Source organism: Erpetoichthys calabaricus, chromosome 2 (genome assembly GCF_900747795.2).
Source record: "Erpetoichthys calabaricus chromosome 2, fErpCal1.3, whole genome shotgun sequence".
Classification (NCBI taxonomy): domain Eukaryota; kingdom Metazoa; phylum Chordata; class Cladistia; order Polypteriformes; family Polypteridae; genus Erpetoichthys; species Erpetoichthys calabaricus.
The window spans coordinates 305,625,733-305,641,027 of record NC_041395.2 but is presented as its reverse complement, the minus strand read 5'-3'; the positions used below and the strand labels follow the sequence as shown (position 1 = coordinate 305,641,027).

General features: G+C 37.7%; 1 protein-coding gene across 1 annotated transcript in view; it reads left to right on the top strand.

Annotated features, from left to right (window-relative positions):
• The window catches only part of sorcs3a (sortilin related VPS10 domain containing receptor 3a), a 1,273,344-nt gene that overhangs the window by 1,240,218 nt on the left and 17,831 nt on the right, over nucleotides 1-15,295 (top strand). Inside the window, exons 26-27 of the mRNA XM_051922209.1 lie at nucleotides 1,489-1,595; nucleotides 15,078-15,238. Of these exons, the coding sequence (XP_051778169.1) occupies nucleotides 1,489-1,595; nucleotides 15,078-15,238 (268 nt within the window). The remainder of the gene's footprint in view (nucleotides 1-1,488; nucleotides 1,596-15,077; nucleotides 15,239-15,295) is intronic.

Here is a 15,295-nt window from a genome sequence, read left to right as displayed (position 1 = left end):
GAAGCATGTACCAGAAATTAAAGGACCCATTGTCCTCAGAAATCCGCGAACCAGCAAAAAATCTGCGATATATATTTAAATGTGCTTACATATAAAATCCACGATAGAGTGAAGCCGCGAAAGGTGAAGCGCGATATAGCGAGGGATCACTGTATATATATATATATATATATATATATATATATATACTGTATATACATAGAGCAACACAATGTTTTTTCTGTACAGCCATTGTAAGTAATAGGTTAATAGGGTTACTACTACTGACATGCTAGAGATACTGTGCCAACAAAGACATTTCACAAGATTTAGGAAAGCAGACCTGCTAGCACATTTGTTCCTGTTCCTATTTAGCAGAGTGTGATGTGTCAGGCAGTTTAAGTTCTCCCAGCGATGCCTGGAGCAGCCTGTGAGGCAGAGTTCTTTCTTCTTGAATTAAAAATGGTGAACACACATTTCTCTCAGTGAACCTTACTTTTATAATTCCCCTTGGGGTGTGCCCAGAAAGGCAGTTCCCCTGCCTATTCTGTGACCTTCTTCAGCGGGGTTGACTCTCTTGGGTATTATTCAGCTTCCCTTCAGGTGCATGTGCAGTGTTCTGCCTTTCCGTTTCTTACGGCTCAGAGGCACCAGGAGTTCTCCATCACCAGCAGTTCACCTGATGCTACCAGAATGTTTCCCACAAGGAGGTTTTCCTGCTGTGTGTTACTTATATAAATGTATTGCCCGATGTGTTGTTTAATATAAGGTGCTGTATTCAGTGTCTGTTACTAATGTACCACCATCAATCTTAGGGCAAGCAGGAATCTCGTACGGTGTTTATGTAACACAGAACTTGAATATGAATGGAAAACTATTCCATCTTTTCTGAGCGTTCAAGCCTGAACCAATAAAGCAGATGAAGACCAAGCTCCAATTTTTGTTTTATGCTGCTGCCTACTTTAGACTCCTCTAGTGCTTCTTTAGCAACTCGGACTTCTAAATGAGCTCCTATTATTATTTCACACATGCCGACAGAGAGACACACACATGGTTTAAAGACTTGCTCACATAGCCTGAGGTACAGACAGATCAAAATGATTGCATCCACATCCTTTCTTTTATCCCAGCCAGTGGTATACATATTTTTCCACTTGTACTAAAAATATATTTTTGTTGTCCCCTTTAATTGAAATTGAAAATTCAAAATAAAACTATTAAAGACTTGAATCTCTGTTGACCCTGCCAAACAACAGAGCATGGCATTTATTTTTTTATTGTCCTTAACACTCTACTGTATGCTTGCTTCATATCCGTGTCAGCGATTCCATGTAGTATCTTTGAGCTATGGCAAGAAAAGGTATGACTGATTGATTTAAAGTATCACAGGCAGGCTAATAACTAAGATTGGTGCTTTACTGCTCTTCAGGGAAATCAGTATTTATTGCATAACTGAACACTGAACAAGGGCAATGACAATATGTTAAATTGCTTCTTTTTTCTTTTTAGCTCCCCTTGTTGACCTCGAGTCCAAGGCACAGTAGTTCTGCCATGCTGATGCTGCTTTCTGTGGTGTTTGTGGGTTTAGCTGTTTTTTTAATCTACAAGTTCAAGAGGTAAGTAAAAACTTTAGCAAAAGAGTATACTTTTATGTTATGATAAATAAAATGCTTTTGAAAAGGTTGGGAAGACTGCATTAGCTGTGAAAAAAATCTGTGTATCTAGTTCTCTTGTGTGATAAGTGAAACTTTAAATGTGTACAATTTACAGGAGCTGACATTTTCCATGAGTGGCCAACAATATGGGAGAAAATGAACATAACATTGAATAATCGGCCATTTCATCTTTCCTTTTATAACATCATTCAATAAGCACTTTCACAAGCCAGAGAGATTTTAGATGCAAATTGGGTATAGAATCCAACTTTAGTACACTGCTTCTGCGAAGGTAATTAACTTTAACATGTATAAAGGCGATTAACATTAGCAGTTAGTGCTGCTGCCTGATCGCTCCAGTGTCCTGTGTTCATAATCCAGACCAGTCACTGTCTGTGTCGCATTTCCCTGCTGGTATGATTTTCCTTTCACATTGCAAAGGCATGCAGACTAGGTAGACCGGTGACTTGAAATTAGCCCTGTATGACTGCGAGGTGAACGGGTAAGTGAGTGAGTGAGTGGCGGACAGACACATGGGCAGATGAATGATGCCCATTAGCTCCTGCCTTGCATTTCATACTACCACGATAGCCTCTGACTCCTGCATCACTGAATTGTAGTGAATATAGATAATGAATGAATGGAATGGCTTGTGAAGGAAAAGCAACATGACAATAAATCAAAAGAGTGAAAATAAAAGGTGTATTTATCTGTCCTGGCAGCTTCTAGTGCAAGGCAGTCAACCTTGGACCAGGCAAAATTGAAAAACTTAAATTAAAACTACAGTTCTTGGTTTGATGGCAAGCTACTTCTGCCCACCACATTGTGACACGATGTCTGTGGCCACATAATATAATTAATATGTGAAATTGCAATAGTAGTTTTTCTCCCTATAAAAGTACACCTCAAAGCAGGACAATATGCCAACCTTTTAGTTCATTAGTAGGTTTGGAAGTTTGAGATCCATTCATTTAGAGTGTCCAGAATATGTCTTTTTCAATTTTTATTAAGCTTTAGCTGTGGATTGTAGCCCTGGATTAAGTTTATTCTTTGTTTATCCAGTGTTTTTTTAATGTAATTTGCCTTTTTATTGTTATTGATTAAGCCCATGGCATTGGTTTCTCTTTTCCTGATTTATGTAAGATCTTGTTTTTCTTTGATTATCTTTTCTTTAATTATTTAATTCGCAAGTGTTGTGTTTCTGTGTTATTTGTTTTGCTCTACTATGTTTCTTACACCTTGTGGATGGAGCCCACCTTCATGTCATAGCTGAAGGACCTCCCTCAGCCTTTATCTTCCAAAGCTGAGAGCAGATCCTTCAGTGGCCCATTAAAGCTCTGTTCAATGCATTTATTGTAAGTACTGGATTTTTGCCAAAGTCAAAGTGAACTTTATTGTCATCTCAACCATATACAAGAATACACATAGATGAAATTACGGAGCTCAGGGTCCACAGTGTAACAACATGACGTGCAAATAATAAATTAAAAAAAATTAGAAATAGAATTAAAATTTAAATTTAAATGGGTAGCGCTGCTGCCTCGCAGTTTGGAGACCTGGGGACCTGGGTTCGCTTCCCGGGTCCTCTCTGTGTGGAGTTTGCATGTTCTCCCCGTGTCTGCGTGGGTTTCCTCCGGGCGCTCCGGTTTCCTCCCACAGTCCAAAGACATGCAGGTTAGGTGGATTGGCGATTCTAAATTGGCCCTAGTGTGTGCTTGGTGTGTGGGTGTGTTTGTGTGTGTCCTGCGGTGGGTTGGCACCCTGCTCGGGATTGGTTCCTGCCTTGTGCCCTCTGTTGGCTGGGATTGGCTCCAGCAGAACCCCGTGACCCTGTGTTCGGATTCAGCGGGTTGGAAAATGGATGGATGGATTAAAATTTAAAATTAAAACACAAACAAGAGAAGACATTGTGCAAAGACAAGACAAAGAAGTTTCAGCAATATTGACGTGTAGTAAGCAATATGAACATTGATGCAATGTATGGTATTTGCAATCTAGATACATAAATATAGCCAATAGATATGTAATATAATTAATAAATAAATAAATAAATAATAGATATAGATAATATAGAAATTATCAATGTATGATAATAGTTTTTTCTAGTTTATTGGACAAACAAAACTTGAGTTCTTTAACGATAGTTAGTTTCAAAGCAAGTAGTTCCTAGCATCAAGTTTTCGTTTTCTGAACTGCTTTCGTCTTGTTAGCATTAGTCTATTTTGGTTACGTCCCCAGCTACCTTTCACTACATTTCTTGCCTCACGTGTGTCATCACCTGGTTATTATACCCTTTCTTGCAGTAATTCTTGGTCTCCTTGTCCAGTATAATATGACAAAAGGTTATGAGTGACCCCAAGATAATTAACATGGTGACATCAGGGTGGCCCTGCCTCCTGGGGCTCCAACCACAACCTACAAGTAACACTGCCGAACAAACGCAATACTTGAACATTAAATAATGAAAGAAAGCATAATCAAACTAAAACTTGATCTTGCATAAATCAATAAAAGACAAATCAATACCATGAACATGGCAACATAATGAATCAGTAACATAAAAAGGCAAATAACATTTGAATAATAAAACCATTAAGTAAGCAAAGTAAGCAAACCCTGGCTAAACCATAACACTTTAATGCTTTTGCATATTTTGTTTGTCGTTGTTCTACATGTTGATTTGGTTTCCTAATTCTTATCTTTTGTTTGGTTTCAGTACTGTGGTAATTTGTACCCTTTAGGGGTTAGTTAAACTAGGCAGGTGCTCACTCTGACTGAAGAGTGTCAGGAGAGTGAGGCAAACCGCATGGACCTTTCAATTTTAAGTTCCAATTTCAAGCTAGTGGTAGGGCCTCTTATTTATTGTTCTGACCTTGTGTTGCTCCCTTTGTGTCTCCAAGTTGCAATATAATAATTTAAATATTAATATGACACAGTTGTTGCCATGCCAGTATTTTGTATGTTTATGTTGTGAAGTTCAGACTCATTTGAAGCAAGAGAAAGCTACAGCTGAAATTTTACAATCTGTTGATCTTAGAGCACATGAGCTTAATCCAGCTAAGCTGCATGTAAGGAACATTACAGAGCAATGTTGTTTTTACAAGCTTGATAGTTGATGCAATGTCAGACTCAATTTGAGGTAACAGGGGTTCAGACCCATGGCCGCCCACTTCCTCTATGAAGTTGCTCCTTTTCTCTGTGTTTCTCAGGGTATATTTCTTCTCACATCTTAAAGTTGTGGGTGGGGGTTGATTTGTTTCGAACATAGTTTTGTTAAACTTGACTTGCTTCTATGGATTGTTTGATTTAAATAAAATCAATAAAATGCTTAAAAAAATAAAAGTTGTGGGTGTTAAGCAACTTTAAATTAGCCCAGTGTGAGTGTGGGCTAGTGTGCTACAGACAGATAGTTACCTTGATAGTTAAGTTTGTTTTTGTAGATTAATAGGCTGTGTTATTTGAGTCCTTGGTTATTTATCTATGAACAAATGAACAAAAGACAGCAACAGCAGGAGAAGGTGGAGAAATTGGGTTTGTAGAAGCTGCTGCCAAACATACCATCTTGCCTCCACTGTTGAAAGCTCTGTGGCTTGAGGATTGGACCCCACAGCCATCCAAGGTCATCCTTTAAATAAAACCTTGACAGGCTAAATAAGAAAAAAAAAAACTTTGCAAAAAAATATATTTTTAGAAATAGATTTTCTTAAGCACAACTCATAATAAGAGTTAGTGCTCCTTGCAAAGTCTAATTGTCCCAATTTACTGTATTGCCAGTCTATTACTGCACATTTTTTAGTCACAAGGACACGTCTCTAATTACTCTAAAAAAAAAAAAATTAACAATAATGTTCTATATCACAAGATTCCCAAAGGACATGTCATCAATATGAAAATTTGGAAAAATAGCGCAAAAATAGATGGAAATGGCATAGCTTTGCTGCAGGCTCATCATAATGGTATGAGACACTGTTATTGACTTGTGCTGAAAAAGAAAAAACTCAAATGAGAGCTTGGCAGGTGGCAATGCTGTTATGATCACATAAACCCACAATTAACTAACAAGCCACCAGTCACAAAGGGAAAAAAAAATCAAAAAAGGATTTATTTCTTTCAATTACATGTCTTTAGTATTCAGCTTGTAAGCAAGTCTTGTACTGACAGATATAGGGCCACCATAGATCAGGTTTCAAAAGTAATTTGCAGGACTTCTTTCCTTGTTGAAATGAGCACATTATTGATTGCTTTCAAAATGTCATTTTTATTTTTTCTAAAATCTCTTGCTACCAAAATGCCGCAAAAGAAATACTTAATGTTCATTTTATAGACTCAAATAGTTAAGAGCTTCTGTGGCTGAATGCATATGTTTCGTGATGAATAAAATATGTCTGATATGACAGCTGCTGATGGGTGATTAGAGCTTGGAAGCTGGGCAGCAGTAGGTGCTGGAGATAATGGATACAAGCCGGCACACCAGACTGATCAGAGCGCAGAAGCATCAAATAGAAAGCATGATATCTATTTATGTAAGATTTTATACTTACTTATAACATGCTTTAGTTTAAATGTTGAGTGCTAGATTATTGACAGCAAGTGAAAACCTTATGTACAGTACATATGTATGTACAGTATGTATAGGTGTGCATGTATTACTACTAAAGCACAGACATAAATCCCCACCAAGATTTGTTCGTGGAGTGCCATGCAGATTCAGCCCTGGCACAAAGGAAAAGCAAGCTCTTATTCATCTCAGCTAAATGAATTTTTCTAAAGCACAATCGGCTGCAAATGCTAAAACATGTGCTGGGGCATGGGACATTACTGGGCTCTTACACACTGTCCCATTCACTTTCATGAATTAGCTAGCACAAAATCTAAATAAAGAAATGTTTGGTTTTCATGGGCACAAATTGTTCGGTTGAATTTCCAACACTTTCTCTGATTATCAGGTTTGGATTCCTTATCTTTATATATAATACGCTACTGTGGCTGTTCGTTTGTCTGTCCAGGATTTTAAATCACCTGTAGCTTGCAAACCGTTTGAAATATAAACCTGAAATTTGGTACACATATACAGTATTTCGTGACGTCTACTATCCACTTTCGGGGTGATGATTGACCTCCAAGGTTATTCCTATTTTTATTTTTATTTATTTTATTGTAGAATCCAATCTTTTGTAAAATCAACCGTGTAGTGCATGTGTTCGGACGCCATTCTCATCCCTACCACCTTTGCCGTCACTTCCCCTACATGTTGATATCTTAAATCATTCTTGAGGCAGATTGAAGACTTACGTGCCAGGTGAAGTGAAAAATTAAGGAAAACGTACTAAGTAATTGCAACACAAACTTAATCAGTTTTAATGCGAAAAGATGCCGACGAAAGAAAAGAAGAAGCGAGCCGCTAGGGTGGAGAAAAGAAGAGCTGCTCAGGAAGCAGCAAGCACATCAACATCTGAGCAAATGCATGCTAAACGTACAGAGAAAGAGGATGAAAACTATGAATGCTTAAGTCAAGTATATTCACTGCACGTTATCGTACAGTGCGCCATTACTGGTATCTTTATATTATACTCGTCAATAAAATTAAAATATTGCCCCAAAGTTAAAAATACCCAAATCTTACAGTATTTTGTGTGTTGAGTCCAAATATGCTTTTATTTTATAATTTCTCTATCACGTAACATTTTTGAGTGATGTGCAACTTAAATATAATAATATTGTATATTTACATCCTTATTAAAATGACAAACGTAAAATCAAAACCTTTTTTTAATTTCCCACTGTTCTTCTCCTTAAGAACATTAAGTTCACCAGTAGTCAACAAACATACTGGGACTCCATTTGCCTTGGCAACGATTTTCATATCGGAAATGTCCTGATGAAACTGTGCACTAGGATTATCCCTGACCAAACCAAGATTTTCAGAAAAAAAGTCCAAGTGAGCGTCCAAGAAATGAATCTTCAATGACATATTGCAATCCATTGTTTGGTGTGACTTTAGAAGGTCTCATACTACTTAAGGATAGTTTTCGTCTTTACAGTTTCCCAAAATGTTTGTGCTCTGCCAAGCATCTTTCTCAGCATTATGGGGCTCTTCTTTAAATTTCCCATCTTTTAACACTTCTTTGATCTGAGGACCTACAAATGCCTTAATTAATCTTCATATCATTGATCATGTGAAATGTATTTCTCAAGTATATGAATCATGTTTGTGTTTTAGCCATTGGATTAACAAATGTTTCATAAGTCCAAGTTTGATATGTAGAGGAGAAAGAAAAACTTTCTCAGGGTCAGCAAATGGACTGTTTACCACATTTCTCTTTCCTGGAACAAGTGAGGGACGCTTTGGCCATCAATAATGAACACAGTGGTTCTGCTTGTCCCTACTGTCCCTCTCACTCACACACACACACACACACACAAACACCATTTGGTATAGTTATTTTACATATATTTCTGATGCTGAAAGCTTTCTAAAAATACTTTTAGTTCTCATATGATTTTGTCATGTTAGTAGCAAATGCTAAAAGTACAGAAGGGGTAACACTTTAGTTTAGGAACAACAAAAATACATCTGTTACTCATTATTTCTTATGTAACAAGACTTTAACAAAGGCTTCTTTGGGTCTTCATAACACTTATAAAACATCACTAAAGTGTTTATACATCTCTGCAGTGTGACTTGCTTCTAGAACGTCACTTTGGAGTGGTCTGAGGAGCTTAACTAAGACACATTTCTCTTGGTATTCAATATGTAGTAGAAGACCTCCTTTATATTAACAAGTCATTTTACCATTATGTCAAGGTGCCACACTCCACAGAGGTGAATGGCCCATCTATTGATGTTTTATAAGTGTTATGAAGACCCAAGGAGTGTTTGTTATGTTCTTGTTTCATAAGAGTAAATGAGTAATAGATACATTTTTGCAGTACCTAAACTAAAGTGTTACCCACTCATCCATGGTGTGTTCATGTTGTAGATTTTCTATAAGTGAATTAAAAAAAAAACTTAATGTAATAGTGATTAATACTTGAAATGATTTAATTATTTATATTTTTATACTGTGATGACACTAAACAATGAAAATGTGATAGTGTTGTCACAAGAAAATTAAGCCAGATAGAAAAATAATCTGACTTCATCTTTGGAATTAGAATGATTAGGTATACTCAGAACATCCATCACAATGCTTGGGACAAAACTGTTGTTGACCAATGCTATTATTGCACGTACTTGTACTTATCTTGTGGACTAAACTAATCATCTTTGTAATTCAGTTTTTACAAATGTGCAAATTTTTTATGTTGTAAAAGACCAGCAACGGCTACAGACAGACACAGACAGCCAAGTCCAAAACACACACTTTTATTTTTCTTCCTCTACAACACCACACAGTGACGAAATTCCCAACAATGCTCGCTGTCCTTTTTCCCTCTTTCCTTTCCTTCTTCTCTTTACTTTTCTTCTGCCACCTCCACTCCTCTCAAGTTTGTTTACCTTCCACCCAACTCTGGCTCCCAAGTGGAGTGAGGCAGCCTCTTTTATACTGCACCCAGAAGTGCTCCAGGTGCTCCTCGATCAAGCTCCAGTAGTACTTCCGGGTATGGCGGAAGTGCTGCATGGGAATCCGGCTCCTGTTCTGGCAGCACTTGCAGGTGTGGCGGATGTGCTGCAGACCACAGCTCTGGAACTGTCCAGGCACCCCCTGGTGGTGGCCACGGGCCCCCACAAGATTGAGCTTCTAAGCTCCAGAACCATGGTCCCGATGTAAACCAGGGGGGCTGCCCTCTCGTGTCCCAGGGGAGGTACTGCTGGTGATATATCCACTACCCCGGTCCTCTCCACAAAAGATCGTCCCAAACCGGGCAATGACCCCGGCTGTCTATCACAATGTGTATGTACTGTATATTTCTTTTTCTTCCATGTGCATTAGCTTTTAGAATATTAAAATCACTTGCAATATTTGCTTCTAAAACAGGTTCAGGCAGTTGGCATATAATTACTACATTTGGCACATTCAGATTTTTAAAATATTTTAAAATTGCCAATTTTCTTTCCCATGACTATAAACAGAAATTATAGTAATATTTAGTGATTTTTGAAAAAAAAAAGAAAAGAGTAACACATCAGCAAGATCAGCAAACTGCCAGAGCTTCCCTATATTATTTCCATGCAAAAAGAAAATAAATGAGTCTGTACATATACAGTGTATCTGCACATAGCTATGCTGCTCGTAATTGTGAAAAAACACTGGCTGTGTTTGGGACATCATTTGTGGAGAATGGGTTGATGTGAAGTAGATTTAAAAGAGTCTTTTTCCATTATTTTCTTGACTCCCTATCTATCACATCATCTTATATTTATATTGTGCAGTGTGTATACTGTATGTATTCGTCCTTTATTTGTGTGTACAAGTAAGCATCATAATTCAAACAGCTGCTGTTCATACTTTGCATTCAGATAGCAGTGGCAGTTGTAAAATGTGACATAGGAACACTGGTTATATATGACGGACCTCCATTACATGTGCATACACGTCAACGTGTATAAGCGGGAAGTCACATAAGTAAATTAATGCTTTCTTGTTAGTTTGTTCCTCCATATATTAATCTGTCCTTAAAAGAACATATTTGATATAGTGTGTGACAGAATAGCAACCAAAAATAAATAAAAGAAAATACACTGGATACGTCTCTTCCAATAGTACATTCTTTCTATGAACTCTTTACCTTCTTAGCCACACCAACTTTATCCAGAGTATCACCTTGCCCCTCTAATGAACAATCAACTATGTCTACATCCAGCAGCTATTAAAGTAACTGGAAACATAAAACAGTAGTAAAACACACTTTAAGAGATTCAGAATACAGACCCAGGTAGATGTTGGTATTCAGAAACAGTATGTAAGTATAAAGAGGCAGAGCCATGCTCATAGTCAATTATGGGCTTTGCCTAGAGCATCAACCTTTTTTTTGGGTCAAAGAAATTATTCATCAAAACACATGTTCTTATGAACAAATAGGTATATTGTTTTTTCTTTTTTGCAGATCTCCAATGTTAACTGATAGGAATCACCACCTAAGATGGCAGCATAACAGTGCCACTCAGTGGTGCACGCGTACACAAATGGCCAGCAACAACTGAAAAGCATTGCTAAAAATGATAATTGTAAACAAGAATAATACAAAGATTTTTTCTGCACAGGGCAGCATAATGGCACAGTGGTACTGCTATTGGCTTGCTATAAGGAGACAAAGGTTTACAACCTAGATCCTCCCTGTGCAGAGTTTGCATGTTTCTGCCAGTGTCTGCATGGGTTTCCTCCGGGCACTCTGGTGTCCTCCCTACAGTCTAAAGATAAGCAGGACAGATAGATTGGCAGTGGTGTGTGTGTAAGCGTGTGTGTGCAATGAACTCGCACCGTGGCCAGGCGTTTTTCCTCCCGTGTGCCCTGTGTTTGCTGGGAAAGAGTCCAGCACCCCAAGACCTTGCTCAGGATCAAGCAGGCTTTAAAAATGGTAAGGCATGATATTTCTACACATCTAATAAGTGAAAATAAATATAAATCAAGATTAATGTCCACTACTTTAAGAATTAGATTCTCACATCAAATTAGACTTAATAGTATTTTGAGGGAGGCCTATTCGGGGCAGGTGCTATATAGGATTCCATAAAGGTCTGGTAGTTTTGATAAAGCAGTCAGTGTTGAATGTTGACATCAAACACTCCTCTTAGAAGAAGTGTAAAGATAGCTGTGGTCAGGGTCAGAATTGGTATAAAACAGGTGACATTCCCAGGAAGTAGGCCAGCAGTAACCTGCCTTGGCAAGAATGTCTAAAAGACTAAACACATTTCCTGGAATAACTGTTCCATGGACAAAGTAATAATTGGATGACTGTGGGACACACAAATCCCCACCAAGGACACAGGACACACAATCCCCACCAAGATGGCTGTCTGTGTTAAGGCACCCGTAGCTTTTTCCTTTTAGAAGGGTCAATGAGCTGGCAGGGGGAGCTTTAGGAAGATGACCCCCGGAATTTTAATAGGTACTGTCCTGAGATAACAGATCATAGCTTTGGAGCTTGGTGGTCACAGCAGTTAAGAGAAGAGTGTGAGGCAAGGAATTACCTGGTGGGGGAAACAAATGTCCGTGTGCTTTAAGAGAGAGGTGATGGAGGCGAGAAGGAGTGTAACTGTTTGTTTTTTTTGGGAATAAGAAAATGCACCAGCCACCCCACAGGTTGTGTTAAGGTTTCAGTATTTTGCAATACTGTGTGGTTTATTATTCTTTCCATTTCAACCTTGTGTAATTTTTTTCCTCTGTAGAAAAATCACTTTATTTCATTTCTCCTGGTCACCTCTGTTCTATGTTTGCGTCACCTCGCAACTGCCCTCAAGGTTACAAAGAATCTGCAGATAATGAAGTTATGAGCTGACAGGCTTTTGTTGTTTAAAGGAAGCTAAAATATAATGGGGCTCATAGAAAATGTTCACATTTTTTTAAAACAAAAGAGGCTGCTCCACTATTTACTGTCAGTCAGGTCCATAAGTATTTTGACAGTGACACAACAATGTTGGATCTGTTCACCGACACAATGTATTTAAAACAATGCAATCAAGATGGGATTGAAGTGTAGACTTTCAGCTTTAATTCAGGGAGTTTAACACAAACATTATATGAGCTTTTTAGAAAAGACAGGCATTTTTATACATAGTCCCCCTATTTTCAGGGGTTCAAAAGTATTTGGACAAACTAACAATCATAACTACAATGATCATTATCAATATTTGGTTGAAAATCCTTTACAGATTAGGATTACCTGAAGCTTGTAACCCATGGCAATCTTCAGCAAGTGAAATGTGATGGCCAATTGGGTTGAGGTCAGTTGATTGGACTTGGCCACTGAAGGATATTCCACTACTTTGCATTGTAAAGCACTTGCTTTGTTTTCACAGTAGGTTTTGGTTCGTTATCAATCTGTACTGTGAAGCATTGTCTCATCAGTTTTGCAGCATTTGGCATTTGAATCAGAGCAGATAGTATAGTCCTATACACATCAGAATTCATCCTGCAAACTTCTGGCAGCAGTCATATCACCAATAAACACCAATGACCCACTTCCTTTGGCAGTCATACATGATTATGCCATTAAACTGCCTCCACTGTTTCACAGATGATGTAGTATGTATCGGATCATGATCCATTTCTTCTCTATTCCATACTTTTCTCTTTCCAGTTTTCTGGTATATATTGATCTTATTTTCCTTTGTCCAAAGAAAATTGTTCCAGAACTGGAAACGATTTTTTTTTCTGGCTAAGTCTAATCTGTCCTTCCTATGCTTGAGGTTTGCCAGTGGTTTGCACCTTGTGGTAAAACCCTCTGTCTTTACTTTTAAGAAGTCTTCTCTTGATTGTAGACTTTAGCAGTGATAGGCCTACCTCCTGGAGAGTGTTCTGGGTTTGGCTGAATGGTGTGAAGCTGTTCTTCTTCACCAAGAACAGAATTCTGCAATCATCCCAGCACAGTTGCCTTCTGTGGTTTTCCAGATCTTCTGGTGTTGCTGAGTTCACCAGTGTGTTCCTTCTTTTTAAGAATATACCAAATGGTTGATTTGACCACTCATTGTGTGTCTGCTATCTCTAGAACAGGTTTATTTTGTTTTCTTAGCCTAATGATGGACTGTTTTTACTTGCATGAACATCTCTTTGGAGCTCATAATTTGAGTTCACTGTGAGTGACAGCTTACAAATTCAAATTCCACACTTGGAATCAATTCCAATTCCTAATAGTTAATGAAATAATGAAGGAACTGATCCCACCTGGCTATGGAACTTCTTGTCAGTCAAGTGTCCATATACTTTTGATTTTGGAAAATGTTTTGGGGGAGAGCACTATGCAGAAAAATGTCTGTCATTCCTAAATGGCTCATACAATTTTTCTGGCGAACCCCTTAAATTAATGCTGAAAGTCTTCACTTCAGTCACATAATGACTGCTTTATTTCAAATCCATTGTGATGGATTTTGAAAATTCTGTCACTGTGCAAATGCATGTATTAATAGAAGGCTGCCTGCTTTCCTAACGGTAATAGAAGTGATCCAGCCAAAGACATGAATAAGATGTTCATGGAGGTGACATGCAAACATGACATAGCAACCTGAAAAAAAACCTGCAGTTATATTCTTGAATAAAAGCACACTTGTTTTCTTATACTTGTACCTTTTGTGAAAGTGTTTATTTGAAATTTGGACTTCAGGCTTCACACATTATACACTTCATGTCTACATTTTGTCAATTATTACTAAAACATGAAAAATGTTTCCATTTTAACTATGTGTTTACATAGATTGTTGTAGACATGGTACACACATAAAATGCATGTATTCCAAATGACAAACTCTCGGCAACTCACACGCAGGTAAACAGACTTGAGCTGAGAGAACTTTCTCCCCTTTCTGCGTTAGTGGGTGGATGGAACAGCAGGCTGCTTGCTTCTTGTGCTGATCGACACATTTACAACACAAAAGATGCTGATGGAGAGGTGCAAACGGATTTAAGGAGGGCCGGGATTACAAGCTTTTTTGTAGGCTTTGGTAATTCAAGTGTTAACAGAGCTCAGAGATTTGAAAATAATCCAGTTAGTCAACAAGCCACAATTCATATGCATAATAAAACTTATTGTATTGCATTATATTAATTTCAAAGACTAGGTATGTTCATCAAAAGTTAGGAAAGTACATCAAGGTCTGTGCCAGCTGATTTTGTTCACCTTAAGCATTTATATGGGGTGAAAAGTAAATATTTATTCTTTCCATAACAATGTTGGTGAAATGCAGAATGAATGTATTTAATAATCTGAAAACCTGATGTGCTCATAATTTCTTTTCAGTGTCTACTAGAAAATCTTAGCTGAAATACTTTACCCCAGTTACTTACTGTGAAATGTTAGGATCTTGTCTCTTATCAGTCACCTCTCATTTTAGCTTTTTTTTTCCAAATTTGTTTTCGTTCTGCAGGTCAACATGGACTTTATCCTTTACCTTTTATTTGGTTGTGTCTTATACATGCCCACTTTGCTGTATATGATGGGTCTGTTTAGTGACCCAGACAGAAGGCATTCCCTAATCTTGGATAATGATTAGGTTCCACTATCCCTATTCTGAGCAAGGTTACTCAGTTTTTATTGTGAACCAAGATGTGTGTCATTTTTGCCATCTTTCCAAATTAGGGGATTTTTTCTTTTTCAAGTTTAAATCAAGAGCAATATATTTTTAAGGTAAAATGCAAAAATGTTAACATTTATGGCTAAATAATTTTTTACTTTGTGTTTGTATCCTCTTCTGAACAAAAGCAGTGTTGCCAACGTATCTTGATCTTAGGAACAATTTCAATCAAGGCACCTTTTTTGTGATGTTTTTGCAATTTTGTCTGTTTATAGAAAAATACCGTGGATTAATATCTATGCCGAAGTTAATCATGAGAAGGAACAGGAAATGATCGGCTCTGTCAGCCAAACTGAGAACACACCTAAAATCACATTAAGTGAATTTGCAACTCCCGAAGAACTCATGGAAAAAGAGGTGGAACCGCACGTCATAGGTATGTCTATTTGTTAATTCCAAATGGAAATGCCTTTATATGGCATTTTTAATTGCT